We start from the raw sequence: 19,203 nt of genomic DNA, 5'->3' as shown, positions 1-19,203 counted from the left end.
GATGGTTATGAGCCACCATGTGGTTGCTGGGATTTGAACTCTGGACCTTCGGAAGAGCAATCGGGTGCTCTTACCCACTGAGCCATCTCACCAGCCCGTATTTCTTTGTTTTGAGACAGGGCCTCGATAGATAGGCCTGGCTGGCCTAGAACTGAGTAGACCAGGCTAACCTTGAACTCACAGAGATCCACCTGCTTTTGCCTCCCAAGGGCTGGGGATTAAAGGTTGGGCCACCACATCCAGCCAACCAAAGTAGCTTTGTAATGAAAAGCTCAAAACACCAACATGTATGCAAATTATTATTTAAAACCGTCACCAGGAACTGACAACAAATGTTAGAGAGAGGTGGAGAAGAGAAACCGTATTCACTGCTGGTGGAGTGTACACCAGCATGGCCATCGAAAGACCAGTGGAGGTTTCTCAAAAAATTAAGATAAGCCAGATAGTGGCGGTGCACACCTTTAACCCCAGCACTTGNGAGGCAGAGGCAGGCACATCTCTGAGTTTGAGGCCAGCCTGGTCTACAGAACAATTTCCAGGACAGCCAGGGATACACAAAGAAACCCTGTCTCAAACAAACAAACAAACAAACAAACTAGAATTACCATGACCCAGCTACTTCACTCCTGGGCATATGTCCAAAGGACTCACGACCCCACTATAGAGATTTTTGCACGAGTGTTTATTCACTAAAGCAAGAAAACGGAACAGACTTAGTCATTCATCAATACATGAAGGGCACATGTATAAAATGGAAAGTTATATAGCTGTAGAGAAAAAAATCACATCATTTGAAGGAAAATGGATGGACTTGCACTGTATAATATTGAGAGATCAGCCAATCACAAGGAAAAAGACACGTTCTCCCTCATGTATGGATTCTACAGTATAGCATACACACACACACACACACACACACACACACGCACGCACGCACGTGTGGGTATAATACAACATGTAGACAGGGAGCAGGAAAGGCTGGTGTTAGGTGATGAGGAAGGGTGGGATGTAGGAAGGACATACGTCATGAAAGAGGACGGGTGCCAAGTGTGTTGCTAATTTAGCCTGTGTGCAGTGGCTGTTTTTCGTGTTTGTTTTTGTTTTCTGTGGTGGGTAAAATGTAGTGCACAGAGTGTGGTTGATAGAGAAAGCATAAAGTCAGGGTGAAGCCTCAGAATGGTTATTCCCACTGTATAGGAGTCCACTGCAATGGGTGGACTTCAGATCGGGGCCAGAGCCTTCATGTTCCTTTGAATATGTTATAACTCACATATACAACCGATCACTTCAGGTAGCCATTCAAGTGTACTTGTGGGTGTACACGCACCACTATCATTAGACTATTCCGGTTTGCCCCAGCCAGCCCCAGGTGACCACTTAGCTATTCTGTCCCTGTGAGTTTCCCAGACTGGATACTTTGTAGACACAATCTTGGAACCTGTGTCGTTTTGTGTCTGCACTCTTGCATGCAGCAGGTTTTCTGTGCTGTTGTCTTTACCTGTATTTCATTTCTCCTCATGATTTACTGATACTCCTTCCCATAGATGGCTACATTCTCTAAATCCAGTCACCACTGATGACTCTTTTGATTGTGTTTGTGACCCTTATGAATCATGCTGCCGCAGCCTTTTGTGTAGATGTTTCATTTTGGACATAGGTTTGGGAGGGAAAGGCTTTCTGTTTAGCCTTGTGAAAATGGTCAGATGTTTGCCACCGTTTTATTCTCTCCAAGCAGTGAGGAAGGTCTGGGTTTCTTTATTCCATTGACAGTCCTTGCTCTTGTCTATTTTTGGAGCCTAATGGCTACGACTTAGCTTCTGGTCTGGGTTTGACTTGCTTCCTAAATGTAATGATGTCCAGCTTTGTAGGCAGCTGTTGTTATGATGTAGCATGGATTCATGTCTGCTACGACTCTCTCTCCCTGGAATGATGTCATCCTCTTCCCCGGGATAACGCCTTCTGACTACTCTGCCAGCCCTCGTCACACCTGCGAATTTCAAACACTCCCTTGGCACTGTCAGCAGGCGTTTTCTTCTCTTACTTATTCCGGGGAAATCTGTCTATGTAACTCGGCTTGTCTTGAACGACTGACCACCCCAAGCTCTAGGATAATGTGGCTTTGTCACCAATGCCTCAGTTGTGCGGCCTTCCTCTTCCTTCACCTCTTTTTCCTATGCTGGGTTTTGAACCCAGGCATCACACAAGGTAGACAAGCACTCTGCTGCTGGGTCTCCAGGTCCCCCAACCCTTCTCCTTTTGGGGATGAGCTCAGCCTAGTTTAGAACTTACTGAGTGGCTTAGCTCACCGGCCTTGAACTGGTGGCAGTCCTCTTGCCTCAGCTTCTCAGTGCTGGGTTGTGAGTATGACTCACCAACCATGCCTGGCTTCTAGACATCTTTTTAGCTTTTATTTTGAGACAGAGGCTGAGGTGCCCAAGCTGGTCTTGAACCCTAAGTTACCTTTTAAGTCACATTTTAATAATTTAGTCTGATATATTTCCTTTATGCTTTTTAATTAATTAATTAATTAATTAATCAGTTAATGATTTTCCAAAACAGGGTTTCTCTTTGTAACAGTCCTGGGTGTCCTGGAATTCACTCTGTAGACCAGGCTGGCCTTGAATCCAGAGATCCATCTGCTTCTGCCTCCCGAGTGCTGGGATTAAAATCACATATGCCACCATGCCCAGCTCAATTTATTTATTTATTTTAATTTGGAGAGGTTTTAAATTTTTAATATTTTAAAACAGCGTAGTATATATAGTTCACTCATAAAGTATACCTTAATTATAAACTATATAGTACTCCCTTTTAGAATTAGTCAGCTTTAGCTATTTGTGATGACCCAGGCTCGTAATTTCAGTAATTGGGAGGTTGAGACAGGAGGATTAGGAATTCAAGGCCACCTTTGGCCACAGAATTCTGAGACTAATCTGGGCTACATGAGACCCTGTCTCACTAAATACTGATAGATAGTTAGATAGATAGATAGATAGATAGAACTTTAGATAGATAGATAGATAGATAGATAGATAGATAGATAGATAGATAGATACAGACAGACAGACAGACAGACAGACAGACAGATAAACAAAAATAGATGAAGTAAAAAGACAGATGGTATTCTGGTTGTTTATTGCTGACAGCAAGCCATTCCAAAACGTCGTAGCTGGGACAGTCCTTTCTACTCAGGGGTGTGGTTGCCACTTGGGGCCTCACCAGCTGTGGTTAGGCAGTGATGAGCTAGAAGCACTCAAAGGTCCGGAGGCAGTATCTGGGGCTGGCTGCTGAAACTAGTTTGGCACAGGTGGTGGCCTTTGCCTCTTCCTAATGATTAGCGCAGTCACAGAGCTACCCAGCTTCAAGGGTGGAGTGTCCCTTAAACCCCACCTTCAGGGCGGGACAAAGACTCCCCTCTAGGATTCATTCTTGGTTAGCACATGCCTCGGTTTTAATCTTTATTTTCCTACATCAACCAGATTTGACCAGCTCTGTGTACAGTGAGATGTCTTTTGGCCCGGAAGAGTTTGACTTCTTTCAGGTTGGACTTGATACCGAGATAACATTTTGCTTTAAAGAACTGAAGGTAAGCAAACAGCAGTGTGAGAGTGGAATTTTCATTAGTACTTTTAAAGGGACGATTGCCACCTTCTGCTCCTCTCCCTGCAGGGGATCCTCACCTTCTCAGAAGTGATGCATGCACCCCTAGCCATCTACTTTGACTTTCCTGGAAAGTAGGTCCTGAGAACTCTGGGTTTGTCTCTTCCCTTTTGTTACCATAACAAAAGCCTTTGCAGCATGGTGACATTGATGGTACACCCTAGGACCTTTTCAACTTTATTAGCAATGATTACCAAACTGAAAGTTTGAAAGGTCATAGCATGGTGCTTTAGAATTGGTCATTCAGCCAAATGAGCCAAATGAAAGCACATGTCTGCAGTCCTGGAACGTGTGAGGTTGAGGCAGCAGGATCAAAGGCTAGCTTTGGCCACACAGTGTGTTTGAGGTGAGCAAGTTCTACTAGACCTTGCCTCAAAAAAGCAAAAATAAGTAATTTGGCTTGGGCAGTAGTGTTGCACACCTTTAACCCCAGCACTTGGGAGGCAGAGGCAGGCAGATTTCTGAGTTTGAGGCCAGCCTGGTCTACAAAGTGAGTTCCAGGACAGCCAGGACTGCACAGAGAAAACTTGTTTTGAAAAGAAAAAAATAATAGTAATAATGATAAATAATTTGATACTTTGACTAAGAAAGAGAATTCTTTTGCAGTGTGAAACATCTGACTGGCTCCTGACAAAATTGTCTAGTTAATTATGCATGGTTTAAGCATGGAAACTCTGTGTGTCAACCTCTAATGTAGTTTAGAACTAAAGCGGAGTCAGATTGGCTTCCTGTGGTTGCTCAGGTCCCCAGCTCTCAGGACTGTTGGCCTGTGGAGATACTGAAGGGACACTGCTTGTGCTGTTTCTTTGTGGCTAAGTTGGTGGTACTGATAATGTGTTCCCACCACCTGACAGAAATGAGCGTGGTTCGTGCTGCTTGTCTTCCAGACCGCTTGTTTTGAGTGTTGATGACATTCTCTTGGAGGCGAACTTTATCTTGGCCACGTTAGTGGATTCTCCAAGTAGAACATCTTCACCACAGTCACTGCCCCTTCCCCAGGCACGAAGGTGAGGCTGGGGGCTTTTTATTCTTCTTCCTTAATAGTGGGGCATGGCACATGCTGTCTGTGAGGGCAAAGGACAGCCCCAGGTGTTAGTTTTCTGCCTTGCTTGGCAGAAGCTATCTTATGGCAAGATGCATATGGCAAGCTGGCTAGTCTGTGAACTGGGAATTCTCCTGCCTCTGGCATAAGAACATTGAGATCAGCCAGGCGGTGGTGGCGCATGCCTTTAATCCCAGCACTCAGGAGGCAGAGGCAGGTGGATTTCTGAGTTCCAGGCCAGCCTGGTCTACAGAGTGAGTTCCAGGACAGCCAGGGCTACACAGAGAAACCCTGTCTCGAAAAAAATAAAAAACAAAAAAAACAAAACAAAAAAATCAAAAAATCCATTGAGATCACGGCTGCACAGTACTGAATCCAGCTTTAACTAGATGCAAACTCAGGTCCTCACAAGTGTATAGTGAGTGCTTTCCCTTTTGCGTCGACACAATTGAGTGTGATACTAGATCAGTGTTACCACAACTGCCTCATGGTTATCTTCTTAAAGATCAGGGTCATGTTGTATCCTGTTCTCTCCATGACATCCATAGTGCAGGAATGTTCCAGTGTCGTGATGCATGATTTGAAAACATGCATTCTCACGACCTCATAAAGTTTTATCCATAGGCCTGCACATGGGTCACTGGATAAAGACACCAGCCACTAAGCCTGATGACCTGAGTTGATCCCTGGGCCTCACATGATGGAAGGAAAAAACCAACTCTTGAAAGCTGTCCTGTGATGTCTGAGCATACATGTGTGTGTGCATGCCTGCAACAGCACACATGTAGTCAGGATCCCAGGGATCAAACTCAGGTCAGGGTTGGCAGCAGGCGCCTTCTCAGCTGAGCCATCTTGCAGGCTCACAGCTGAGCTTGTTCCCTGGGATGCTATCTCAGTTGCTTTTCTATTGCTATGTTAAAACAGCAATGTGACTAAGGCGACTTAGAAAAGAAAGTGTTTAATTGGGCTTATGGTTCCAGAGGGTTAGAGTCCATGATGGGGGAAGCAAAGGCAGGGAGGACAGCAGGACAGCAGGCAGGGCAGCAGGACAGCAGGGAGGACAGCAGGTACAGCTGAGAGAGCACATGTGGACCCACAGACTGGAAGCAGAGCTCACTGGGGATGTGGGAAGCTTCTGAAACCTCCAAGCCCATCGCTCTGACACACCTCCCCCCACAGGGCCACACCTTCTAATCCTTCCCAAACAGTTCTACCGACTGAGGGGCAAGCACTCAAACAGATGAGTCTATGGGGACAGTGGTCATTCAAACTACCATGGATCCTATGAGCATAATCCATGCTGATGGGTGCTGGGTTGCTGAACCCAAGTCTGTTCTGGGCATTTTTAGATGACTGTGTGCATTAATGTTTACTCTCAACAAGTACATCTGTTCATAGGCTTCTTAATCCACAGCTCCCATCGCCATCTCACACTGCTTCTTAGTTAGAGGAAATGCAGTAAACAACTCCATCGCATCCCTCTTAATGCCCCAGGTCAGACCCCACACAGTCCCATGCCCCGGAGAGTAAAAGCGGAGTCACTCAGACCCCAGAGAGCATCTCTCGAGCAGCGCCCAGAAGACTGTTTCCCAAGGATCCTCTTGACAACAGCTCTGCGGCAGAGACCAAGAGAGCCAGCCAGGATGACATCTGCGAAGTGCCTGAAAGTGTTGTGAGTGACAAGGAGGAAGAGCCAAGCCCTTCACACCTCAGAAAGGTAGGATTGCTGTGCTGAGGTGGGCCAGGGCAGCCATCCACCTTGCTGGAGGCAGGGCCTGGCCACCCTGGTTCATGATGGCTTTCTTTCAAGTATATTTATATTCTTTTTTTTTTAAAGATTTATTTATTTATTATATGTAAGTACACTGTAGCTGTCTTCAGACACTCCAGAAGAGGGAGTCAGATCTCATTACGGATGGTTGTGAGCCACCGTGTGGTTGCTGGGATTTGAACTCCGGACCTTCAGAAGAGCAGTCGGGTGCTCTTACTCACTGAGCCATCTCACCAGCCCTATTTATATTCTTCGAGCAAATTCATCCCCTCTCCCCTTTTCTTCCTCCACCCTCCTTTCTGCTCCCTCCTGCTAGTCATCTTTCTTCCGCCATCTGCTTTCTCACTTGTATATATATGTATGTCATATGTATTGTATTATGTGTCTATGTATAATCTACAAGTAAGGGAAACACGCCATGCTTATTTTACTATGATGACCTCCATTTACATTCACTGTCTAGCAAATGACATCATTTCATTTTCTTAATGACAAAATAGAATTCCTTTTTTAAAAATAATTTGTTCTTATTTTGTAAGCATTGGTGTTTTGTCTGCATGTATATCTGTGTGAGAGTGTCAGATCTTGAGTTACAGACAATCGTGAACATGTGGTTGCTGGGAATTGTCCTCTGGAAGGACATTCGGTGCTCTTAATCACTAAGCCATCTCTCCAGTCCCCCAAATAAAATCACATTGCATAGATATACCGCAGTTTCTTTATTCACTTACCCATTGATGGACAGATAATGTGACTACTGTAATAGTGCAATAAAAATGGATGTGCAGATATCTCTTGGGTCTGTTAAAAGTCCTATAGTTGTACAGTCACAAGTATCCAGAAGTAATACAGCTAGGGCATTTAGATGGTGATAGACATTTCTAGGGCTTTTGTTTGTTTTGGAGAGAGTCTCATGTAACCCAGGTTACAGGCGTATGCCACTACACCTGGCTCTTTTTGGTGTTCAGACAGCATATCTCATAGTCCACACTGTCCTTGAACCATGTAGTCAAGGACAGCCTTGAAGTCCTGATCCTCCTAACTTGCCTCCCAAGTGCTAATTACAAGTGTGCTGCCATACTCAGCATATATTCTCAGGCTGAGGGATCTCTGTGTGACTGCCATGGGGCCTGGATCCAGTTACATTCCTACCAACAGTGTAAAGTTCTTCCTATCTCACCATCATCCTTACTGGCATTTGTTGTGAGTTTTCTTTTTGTTTTAGGGGTGTGTGTATGTGTAGTGTGCCTGAGTGTACGCATGTATGTGTCTTAAACATGTCGTGTGTGGTGTCCGTAGGAGGCCTGGGTCAGGGGTAACAGTTGTGGGGACTGAATCTATGTCCTCTGAAAGAGTGACAGTGCTCTCAATCACTGAGCCCTCTCTTCAGCCCCAGACATTTCTTCTTTGTTTTAACATCTCTGTGTGTATGCACACATACATGTATGCACATGTAGAGTTCAAAGGACATTTAGCAGGAGTCAGGGGATTGATCCTAGTTCATCAGGCTTGCAGAAAGCACCGTTACATGCCGAGCCATCTGGCCGCCCCCTTGTTTGAGTTTATACATTGTAGATGTTGGCCCTGCCTGCTACAGGCCTGTAGGCTACCCCAGTCTGTAGGTTGTCTGTTCATTGAGTCTTGCTCACTTTGCTGTGCAGGGGGTTTTATTCATACAATGCCAGCAGTCAGCTCTTACTTAAACTGCTGGAGTCCCTTCTACAAAGTCCTTGACTGTTCCTGTAATTGAAGTGTTTATCTGTATTCTCTTCTAATTTCAATTTCTGTTTACACTAAAGTTTTAGAATTTGTGTGTGTGCACACATGCACACGTGCCACAGCTCACAGCATGGTGGTCTGGGAAGAAGTTGAGGAAATCAGTTCTCTCTGCCCACTCTGTGAGTCCCTGGGATTGAATCTGGGTCTTCAGCTTGACAGCAAGTGGTCTTACCAGTTATTAAAAAATGATATTGTGTATGTATGGCATTGTATGTGTTGTGTGATATGCACACCTGTTCTTGAATATATATATATATATATATATATATATATATATATATATATGTGTATATATATATATATATACACATATATATATATATTCGTGGGGTCTGGAGAGATGGCTAAGGTGTTAAATATGCTTGAGTGTCTTGCAAAGCACCAGAGTTTGCTTCCAGGCACTCAAGCTGGGCAGCTCACAACTGCCTGCAATTCCAACTCCGGGGGATCCTGCACTGTTTTCTAGCCCCTGCAGGCACCTGCATGAATGAGCACATATATCTGCACATTTGCACACACGTACACACACACAAATCTTTAGAAAAAAGAATCAGCAACTTTAGAGTTAGTGTATGCCCATGCCCGCTCTGAGCCTGTGATCCAGGCGGTGCCTACTGAGCCACTTCACTGGCCCTCCCTCCATCTTTACCTTTTGAGACAAGGTCTCATTCAACCTGAAGTTCATTCCTTCAGTTAAATTGGCTGACCAATGAGCTCCAAACTCAGGCTCTCATGCTTGCACATTTCCTCCGTTTATTATTTTTTCTTTAGCAAATGAGCAGCTGCACGTTTCCTTACGCAAACCCTGCTTCCCTGCTGCTCTCTGTACTCACCACGGGCTGGAAAGCATGCTTTCTGCACAGCAGCTGTGCTGTCTTCCCTGAGTTAACCACCCTAAGTGACTATCTGTATTCCCGCAGTTTCTGCAATTTCAAAAGTGTCACAAGCACTCAGGAGGCAGAGGCAGGAGGATCTCGGAGTTCAAGGCCAGCCTGGTCTATATATCGAGTTGCAGGCCAACAGAAGTGTTTTGTAAAACCTTGTCTTAAAACTGTTAAAAGCTCTTAAGTACAAACTGGGTCACACCTGCATCTCCTATAATTAGACGTGTACCCTTAAGGTAAATTCCTCCTAAAAGTGCGATAACTGAACGAAGTGTGTGCAGGTAGTCTTTGAGGTCCTGCCAGTGTACGCTTGCCGCAGCAGTGAAAGGGGGTAGTGACAACTTCCCCAAGTCTGCAAACAGCTCCTAGTGCCAACCTGTTAAAAACCATTGCCAAATTTATAGTTCAGAAATTTTGTTTTCTTTTAAAGTATTATTTTCTGTGTATGTGTTTGCCTGCATATACATATGTGTGTCACGTGTGTACCTGGTGCACACAAAGGTCAAGAGTTAGATCTCCTTGAACTGGAGTTACTGATGGTTGTAAGCCCCTATGTGGCTGCTGGGAACCAAACCTGGATCCCCTGCAAGAGCAGCCCTTGCTCTTACCTGCGGTCATCTATCCAGGTCCAGTTGTTTGCTTTTGAGGCAGGATCTTTCTCCATAGCCCTGGCTGTCCTAGAACTCACGGTGTAGTCCAGGCTGGCCTCAAACTCACAGATACACCGGCTTAGTTTTGGGATTAAAAATATTTGTGTTTATATATGTCTGCCACACGTGTGTAGAACCTAGAAATGAGGAGTCAGATCCCTTGGAAGTGGAGTTACAGGCAGTTGTGAGCCATCCATCTTGGGTAACGGCAACTGAACTTGGGTTGCAAGAGCTTGTAACTGCTGTAGCTGTCTTCACTCTTCCTCATCATGGTTTACTCTGCATTCCTCTGACTGGGAGTGCAGTGGAATAGCTTCTGGGAAGCAAACTTGGGTCTTAGGGAAGAACAAGCAGCACCCCTACCAGCTGCGGTCTCCAGCCCTGGCCCTTCTCATGTGCTCACTGGATACAAAGATGTACCCAACTACATCTTACATTGGATTTCTTTTGTTGTTGGTGGTGGTTTTTTGGCCATGCAAAGCCTTTTTCCTTTACATAGTAAATTTTTTAAAATTTCAAATGATTTTTGAGCTAATTAGAAAGCTCTTCCTACACTGGTTGAGAAATCCACCCTTTCCCTCCTATGTTTACTCGCTGTGCCATCTGGACTCTCTTCCTGCATGCTGTAAATTATGGTCTAACTTTGTTTTTGCAACTACCCCAGAAGCCTTTAAAATTCTAGTCTGCCTCGACCAGGGATCTGGTGTCTCCTTTGCCATGTTACAGTGTGGCGCACTTGTATCAGTCTCTGGACCTGCTTTGGTTGACTCTTCAGTGGCTTCCTTGTTCTCTGCCATTTTATCAGTGGCTTTTGGCAGACTTATCTTTTTCTACTGTGAACATTTACTTGTAACTAAACTTTAGTAACTCACCCATGTCCCTAAAAAGTGTCTATTGGTACCTGACTTACTTTACACGTCCTTTAACATACACAAAGCACTGTTATCCTGTCCTGCTATCCACCTGTAACCAGGCGATGTTTCTCTCTTTAAACCCATGTGTCTTTCAGGATTGATTTAGAATTCAGACTTCAAAAATTTGTTTTTATGGACTGGAGAGATGGCTCAGTGGTTAAGAGCACTGACTGCTCTTCCAGAGGTCTTGAGTTCAATTTCCAGCAACCACATGGTGGCTCAAAAACATCTGTAATGGGATCTGATACCCTCTTCTGGTGTGTCTGAAAACAGCTACAGTGTACTCAAACACATAATCTTTTTAAAAAATATTTTAAATCTTTTAAAAAAATGTTTATCTCAAATTCCCTTTGCAGTTGAAGCCGGACCCCCAGCCTCTATCTCCCAAGGGCTGGAATGCACTACCACACCCTGCTTTCCCTGTGGGAGGCAGTGCAGTGAAGACGGTCTCACTGTGTAGGCCAGATGGAAACTCCCAGTCCTCATGTCTCAGCCTTCTGAGTGCTAGGATTAAAGTGGTCAGCAGCACATCTGGCTTCTTCTCCCTAGGGGCTGGACTGTCTACTGTGAGGTGTGTTCCTGGCTGGGCATGGGGCACGTGCTAGGAGTTCCAGGCCCACCAGTCAACCTTAGAGAGTCTGACTCTGAGAAGTAAAGGGGGCTGGGGAACTGGGGCTGCGTCAGAGGAGACAGAAGGCTTGCCTAGGATGCCCAGGGTTCTGGGTTGAATCCCCAGCATTTTATGAGCCCGGTGTGCTGGTGCACATAGTGAGTCTGAGGTCAGCTTGGCCTCATGTCTATGGCCTGCTGTAGCTATTCTCTATCATTTACAGCTATTCTGTGTATTGATTTTATGTCTGTCTCATCTGCTGAATTGTCCTTTTCTTTGAGGCAGGGTTTCTCTTCATAGCTTGGCTGTCTGGCTGTCCTGGAACTCACTCTGTAGACCAGGCTGGACTGAAACTCAGAGATCTGCCTGCCTCTGCCTCCAGAGTGCTGGGACTGAGGGTGTGTACCACCACTGGCCAGCTGCTGAATAGCCTTCTTGATCTTGTTAGGCTCTCCCAGCATCATCATCCCAGGTAGAGAGGGCCTTGTTCCTTCCTCAGTGCCAGGAACTGAGTTCTCATGTCCACTCATTCTAAGTTACAGCCAGAATCTAGCTGTCTTCAGACTCACAAGAGGGCATCAGATCTTATTACGGATGGTTGTGAGCCACCATGTGGTTGCTGGGATTTGAACTCAGAACCTTCGGAAGAGCAATCAGAGCTCTTAACCACTGAGCCATCTCACCAACCCCCGTGACATTGTTTTCTTAGTGTGTGTGCCTGTGTGAGTTGTGTACCCATGGAGCCAGAGTCACATAGGCAATTGTGAGCCCACCCAGCATAGGTCCCAGGAAAGAACTGCAAACACTAACAGTTTAGCCATCTCTACAGCCTCTTCTATTTTTTGTTCTTGCTCTGTCTACCTTCCTTTGCTTTGTGGTGCTGGAGACAGCCCAGGTCTCTAGCACAGTAGCAGAGTGCTCTACCATTGAGCTCCAGCTCAGCCTTCTTTCCTCCTCCTCCTCCTTCTTCTTCTTCTTCCTCTCTCTCTCTCTCTCTCTCTCTCTCTCTCTCTCTCTCTGTGTGTGTGTGTGTGTGTCGTTCCTGCTTTGGCATAGGAAGAGCTGTTAGCCAGCCTCAGATGTTAAGCCCAGGTAGACATCAGGAACAAGTGCAGGTGACAAATAGCACTTACCCAAAGCAAAGTCAGGCAATACTCAAAACACCAGAATATTTTAGCCTGAATTCTGCAGCTTCAGAAGATGCCATAAAAATTACTGAGAGCTACTACTCAGGGCCAGACACCTGGACAGAAGAGGCTGCGCTGTCACCTCTAACCTCAGGACCTTGACCTTGCTTAAGGCCAGACTCCTAAAGAAGCAAGAGACTGCTTCCAGTTGAGCTCAAGGCAGGTGCCCTTTAACAGGTGACCACAGAGTTCACTGCAAGAACAGCACACATGTGCTCTCCAGCTGCAGAGGTTAGAGTGTGAAATGGCTCTTTCAGGGCTAGTTATCAGTGTGCCACTTTGCTTGCACCTTCCAGGTTACTGCCACGGCCAGAGCCTGGCACCTTCCTGCATTCTTCGGCTCATAAGTTGCCTTCTTCTTCTCTCCCAAGCCAGTCAGTCAAGTTTGTACCCTCCCCGACTGGCAACATCAGCTCTGCAACCTAATCCCATCACTACCTACCTATGTGATGGGCGGTCTAGGATTCGGCCCCTGGTGCTGGCTACTGTCCTGCTCACCGCAGCTAATCTGGGGTTAACTGAGGGATCAGAAGCTGCAGAAGAAGCTGGGCGTGGTGGCGCACGCCTTTAATCCCAGCACTCGGGAGGCAGAGGCAGGCGGATTTCTGAGTTCGAGGCTAGCCTGGTCTACAGAGTGAGTTCCAGGACAGCCAGGGCTATACAGAGAAACCCTGCCTCAAAAACAAAACAAAAAAAAAAAAAGAAGCTGCAGAAGACATCTCTCCAACCTAGTGCATGTCTTCTGCTACAGGAGACGGCTTCAGGCACAGGGCTCGTTCTTGGGAAGGGCTGAGGTCAAAAGCTTAAGGTAGGCTAGGGAGGAGGATGAGAAGAGTCTCTAAGGACAGTTACTTCCCTGTGACAGAGAAGAGGCAGCAGCTGGGAGGGCAGGGATAAGACACCTAAGCGTCAGCAACACTAAGGCTCCCCTTCAACACAGCAGCGCGTTGGGGTTAGGGGCCGTCAGCTTCAGCCTCTGAGGGCAAATGTGGGATTGGGACAGGGGAGCCAGCTATTGATCCCCTTTCATTGAAGAGACCCACTGCCTCTCCCAGTACTGGTAGACATTTTTCTAACTCCAGGAGAGGTCACAGTAGACAACCATTCACAAAGGTCCTGTCTTGGTCTGGTGACAGCAGAAGAGGCTGTGGCCCTCGATGTGTTCAGCAGGTAATGGTGTCCACGATTCATCACCATCAAAGGCAGTGGCAACACATGGCCACATTCTTAAAAGCACCAGCTGGAGCCTTCAGTGTGCAGGCTTTGTCTTCAGAATAAGTGACAATCTTTTGTTTTCTTTCTAGTTTTCCTTCATGTTCTTTGGAGCTGTATCTTGTGAACAGCAAGAGCAAGCTGGCCACCCCTTGGACAGCCTGGCAGTAGCAAGTGACAGTGAAGAGGACGTGAGTGGCTGAGCACCCATGCTAACGCTCAGTGATAGCCACACTGGGTGCTTGGCTGCCTGAAGGCCAAGTGGAAATGGAGCAGACTGTCCCAGGATGCCCCAGACTATCAGTGTGCACTAAAATCCATGTGCCACTCAGAGCTGGCAGCATAGGAATGAGCCATCAGGGTTTAGATGCCACTGTTGACTCTGCAGCCTTGACATGTCCTGTGCTGGTCCCTAAGGCAGGCTTTCCTCAGCATGGGGCAACTACAGACAGCAGGCATTCCAGCTTATGCGATGGCCTGACAGGTTTTGTTCAGAGTAGAGAAAAGGTTGTGAATAAAAAACAGTTAACTTTTCACTTTGTGGTCATTTTATATATGATACAATTTTATTTCCCAGCCCTCAGCTGCTCTGGTTCCTGTGTGCTACGCAGTGGGAGGCAGAAAGCATGCAGTGAAGTCGGTGTGAGTCATCGGACACAGCAGCCTGAGCTCAGCCTGGAGAGGAACAAGGTAAGGTGGAGGGGGACAAATGCCTGCCCACCACTCCGCTCAGGTCTAGCTGCTTACGTGCAGATTACATGCAAACCTGGCACCAAAGGCACTTACATAACAGCTCACGGTGTAGGACGCTCTCACCCAACCTGTGTACAGTTGGTTACAAGCGACCAAAGGAGCCTTCAGGAACACCTTCTTGCCAAGTCCTTGGAAAAGCATCAACCCGTAAGGAAGTACCAACCCAGCAGCACTGTACTTTAGACTCAGTGCTGCCTACATGGATTAGCATGCTTCAGAGGTGAGAGCAGACTTCTAGCTGAAACCAGGGGGACTGGGTTCTTGTAGCTTAGCAATGAGTCACAGCTGCCCACGGGAACCTAATAAAAACCCAACTCCGTCCGAAAATGTTCCTCTGTGAATGAAAATGGGCTTTCAAGAAGCTTTTTGTGGAAGCTGGCAATGCCCACCTATCTCAGCCTTGTCCTCTGTTGTAGGCTGAAGAGTTAGGAGTCTCACGTTTACACTGATAACTGGATTTCAGACATTCTCACCTGGCACAGATGGCCGCAGAGCAACTCTGTCAGTCTCCCTGCCGAGGACAAGGCCTGGGCTCACACACTGAAGCAGCCCCCAAGCACCTCGGTCAGCAGCAGCCTGGCTGCAGCACCAGTCTGCCCTGTGCACCCAGGGCTTTGCACTCCAGTGGAGCACAAGGGGGGTGTGTACACGTGTGCGTGTGTGCGCGCGCGTGGTGCCGGGATGGAATCCAGAGCCCTGCACATCCTAGCATAGTACTCTGCTACCGACCTCCTCCCCCCATCAGTGTTTCTGGTAGCTTCTTCACTAATTATTGTCTGGAAGGCGCAACACCCCAGTTGCAAAAACCTCTATTTTACACTCAACTGTCACGTCCATTTTGGTGAGTTTCTGAGGAAGGTAAGTAACTGTTGATAACTAGCTATTCTGGTCCAGGCTCAAATGGTAGAGCACAACCGACTCGGCTCTGAGGTGCTGGCTCACTGTTAGGCAGACCAAGAGTCTGGGAGGTGAGGGTGGGATACAGACAATGCTGAGTGAGTATGGGTGTCTTACTTCCATTCAAACCAAAGGAGTGGCAGATAGTATAAATACTATATTTATTAAATATCTTTACAGTTTATTTAAATGTATTTACAGAACTATTCCTGCATAAGTTATATTTCCGACATCAATTCAGGTCATTGCCTCTGGTAGGACGCATGATGATAGTCTCAACAGCAAAGGCGGCTCATCAGTACACACAGACCCAGACTTGCTTCGTCATCTACTCAGTGTTGCCACAGACCTACCTACTAACAGTTAGGTTTTCACGTGGACACTGCTTTATTGAGAAGTTTAATTTTGTGATAAATTTACTTTTTTGAAAGAAATAGAATCCAAATGTCTTCTGTTTCATATTTCATTGTTTTATGATATGTTTTTTTTCTTTTTTTGCTATCGCAAATATTTTTTAATGTAAAAATGTGACAGTCTCCAGGAAAGTGAGTGTTACAACTTTGCCAAAGAGAGCTGCTATACAGTGACATGGAGCCATGAACCTACTCAAAAGTACAAACACACGCAGCCTTAGCCAATCCCGCCAGCTGCCTGCAAACCACTCCTGGGGATGGCAGCTCTGCCCTGTTTCCATCTGCTGGCTACTCTAACTAGAAGAAGGCAGCGGCAGAGGGCACTCTCCTGCCTCAGAGCTCATACCCTGTCTCCAGCCCCAGCCCAACCCAGACACACACCTGGAATGGATTCTCTGTGAGTTAGTAGCCTATCGACCAAGCCAAGCACGCAGGTAACCTGGGAGACATAACTTGTTTCCCCTCACTTCTTTCTGTTTGTAAGAGCCTTGGGACTTTAGCTACTTCATCTCCACTTGATAATTTTATATTTTTTGTGCGCAGGCAGCTTAAGTTCATAGGAAGAAATAAGGTTCTGATATGTTTAGAGTGCACATTTTTAAAACAGAACAAAATAAAAATTTCAAGCATGTGATAAAAATAGTGATTTTTTTATAATACAGTATTGCTTTATAAATATAGATGGAAAAGCTATAAACTTTACTGGTCTTTGGTGCATCCAGAGGGATAAATAATTTGCCATTTGTAAATTAAGACCCAAATTTTCTCTTTTGTTAAAAAAGTTCACTCTGAGAGACAAATATGAGTGCTTACATTGCTTGATTTAAAATACAACGTACGCGCACACCAGGTTCCAGATCAGACCTGGCGAGGGGTATGTGACGGAGCCCCTGGCCTCAGTGAGTGTGAGCAGCGCTCTGCCTGACCTCTGACAGATATAAAATTAAGTGTGTAACAAAAAGGACAGGGAGAAGCAAATGGAATATACAATGTCACTACTCCACACGCCAGGCCCGAAGGAACTGTCCCTGAATCCTGACGCCTGCCTTGTGGTTTTCAGTTTACTAGAACAGCCATGCTGCCTGTCCGTTTCTAACAATCACTGCTCAGAAAAGTGAGTTGACTAAAAGTAAGTTGTATAAAACACACCAATCTACTTTTACAAACATTGGTTGATGGGCTAAATGAGAGCAGAAAAAAAGCCAGTGACTTGACCAGCTCCGCTCTTAGCAGGAATTAAATATCGGCATTGGAAAATTAATGCAAAATATATCCAGATTGTAAGGCTACAACACCTCTGACCAAGAACTAATTACAAACCACACAGAAGAGCTGAAGTACTCAGTCCTAGAGTCACACACCCCATCTGGATGCAACCTTACTGTTTTAAACACAGACACTGCAAAGAGTTTGTGCAAAATAAATACCCACCACGTGCCCCTCACGCCCCAGGATCAACAGAGTGCAACATCTCCTATTCCAGTCTCCCTCCATACCCGGCCCCTGTATCTCCTCACCAGAGAACTAACTCAGTGTTGTCAGGTTAGGGGAGTTAAGGCATTCTGACATGTAATTAAAGATGATTCAAAATAGGAATCTAACATTATGCCAATTTAGGAATAGTAGATAAATTACTGAATAGCTTACAAATGAGTAACTCATTCTCATAAATGAAATGCCTGTTACAAGCATGATGCACTGAGAGAGCACTGACATGTACATGGTACATGGTAAACAATTTAAATAAAACAAGAGACAGCTACTCAAATATACAAATGCACAGACAAAACCTTTTAAAAACAAGTTGAGGTAACCTCAAACACAAGTTCAATGCAGTAACCAGGGAGCCAGTGTCTCCTGCAGAGGAAGGGCCACGCAGCTGCTCACACCATCTTCACACCAGCGTCATCTGACTTGCACAGAAACACGGCTTTAACTTAAGGGTTTCTAAGTATATACGGCTTCTCTACCACCAAGTTAATGAAGGAAAAGAAAGGACCCAAAAATATATATATATCTTTACAGCAGTCAATTGTACATAAACCTTAAAAATAAGTTTGCGCTCGCAGGTAATGGGGAAGTCTGAGAAGGAACGTTACCTACTGCAAATGGCTATTGGAACTGTAAACATTAAGCTGGACTCAGGGCCCCACACTCAGCTGCGGTCACTGTGAATGTCAGGTCACCACTAGTTTTCCTGTGGGCTCTGGGAGATGCTGCCACCACACCATCACCTTGAGGACACGATGCAGGTGGGGCATGCTCTAAGGGTAGGAGGCTCCCAAGGGAAGGAGCAAGGCTGTCCACAGCCAACCCCATTCCAAGCTGCAGCTGCATGCTCTAGCCCAGGAAGGCCCATGGCTTCTTACAGGCGGCACGGACGACTTCAGCTACAGCATTTGATTCCCAGGCTTTGAGGAGTTCTGAAATTTTGCGTAGTATTTCCATTACTAGATTTTGGTAAGGAGTCTCCTTCCCCTGTCCCTCTCCTGTGGGCCAGGCGTCTAGCCTGTGACCTGGATAAATCAACAGACTGCCACAGCTGCAATCACGGGGACACAATTAAGCATCTTTTAAAAAGCACAAAATATCTGCATTCATAGAACAAAAATTTTCTTCCAATTTGTGACCAAAACCATCTACTGCTGGGGTTGGGATGTCATGACCCAGCACAGGATTGAGCAGGACTGTGGGCTCCTGGAAAACAGAAAACACAAAGCCACAGCCATCCTCGCAGAGACTGCACCTGGGGGACACAGAGCTTCTCCTGGGATGATCCACGTGTTTTCTGGTAGAGGTGTCGCTATTTACTACTTGTTGAATGTTAACATCCCTTTAACACACTGAAATTTTGAGTTCACTTTACCAACATTACTTATTTTCAAAACTTCAACTGCTTTTGAAAAGTAAAAGACTTTGAAAACCTCCAGGAGGAGAGGTCACCTCGCTTCTCTTGGTGGGCCGCCAGCGGGCCCGGGCTAGTAGGTGACAGCAGTGGCTCTCAACAAGGATCTGGATGGGTCTCAAACATGGGCCAGAGCATCCACCATTGGCCACTGAGATCAGTGGCAAAGAAATGTGGTCCTGCCAGCAGGATCAGCACACATGGCAGGGAGAAGTCGGGAGACAAGGCAGGTGCCACCAGTGTGGCCATCAGTCCGTGTACTCGGCCACTATCGAGAGGAGGACAGTGATGTCGTCGGGCTTCCCACCTAAAACACAGATGACACTTATCAGCGTGCTTGAAGGAAAAGTCAGTCACAGATATGGCTCACGTAAGCACTGGAGACAAGACCTCTGTGGGTCTGCTCTGCCAATGCACCAGACCGGAGAATCGAAGCTGCAAGTTCCAGTTTGGGGAGGATCAGGAGTTCAAGGTCATGCTCAGATAGAGAGTTTAAACTCAGCCTATGTTACACGATGCCATCTCC

The 19,203-nt window shown here is 46.2% G+C and overlaps 2 protein-coding genes across 3 annotated transcripts in view; one reads left to right on the top strand and one right to left on the bottom strand.

Annotated features, from left to right (window-relative positions):
* The window catches only part of Rad9b (RAD9 checkpoint clamp component B), a 32,136-nt gene extending 15,569 nt beyond the window's left edge, over positions 1-16,567 (top strand). The window contains exons 7-13 of one of the 2 annotated variants that reach the window (XM_021222661.1): positions 3,480-3,586; positions 3,670-3,734; positions 4,548-4,667; positions 6,197-6,419; positions 13,802-13,900; positions 14,287-14,399; positions 15,561-16,567. In XM_021222661.1, coding sequence (XP_021078320.1) covers positions 3,480-3,586; positions 3,670-3,734; positions 4,548-4,667; positions 6,197-6,419; positions 13,802-13,900; positions 14,287-14,355 — 683 coding nt within the window. In that variant the 3' untranslated portion in view covers positions 14,356-14,399; positions 15,561-16,567. Of the gene's footprint in view, positions 1-3,479; positions 3,587-3,669; positions 3,735-4,547; positions 4,668-6,196; positions 6,420-13,801; positions 14,244-14,286; positions 14,400-15,560 lie in introns of those variants that run through there. The other variant, XM_021222660.1, reaches the window with a different exon arrangement.
* Positions 15,504-19,203, bottom strand: part of Pptc7 (PTC7 protein phosphatase homolog) — a 40,660-nt gene continuing 36,960 nt past the window's right edge. The window contains exon 6 of the mRNA XM_021222662.1: positions 15,504-18,984. Within this exon, the coding sequence (XP_021078321.1) occupies positions 18,926-18,984 (59 nt within the window). The 3' untranslated portion in view covers positions 15,504-18,925. The remainder of the gene's footprint in view (positions 18,985-19,203) is intronic.

The sequence above is a fragment of the Mus pahari genome, chromosome 23 (genome assembly GCF_900095145.1).
Source record: "Mus pahari chromosome 23, PAHARI_EIJ_v1.1, whole genome shotgun sequence".
NCBI classification, from domain to species: domain Eukaryota; kingdom Metazoa; phylum Chordata; class Mammalia; order Rodentia; family Muridae; genus Mus; species Mus pahari.
This window is presented reverse-complemented; position numbering and strand designations above follow the sequence as displayed.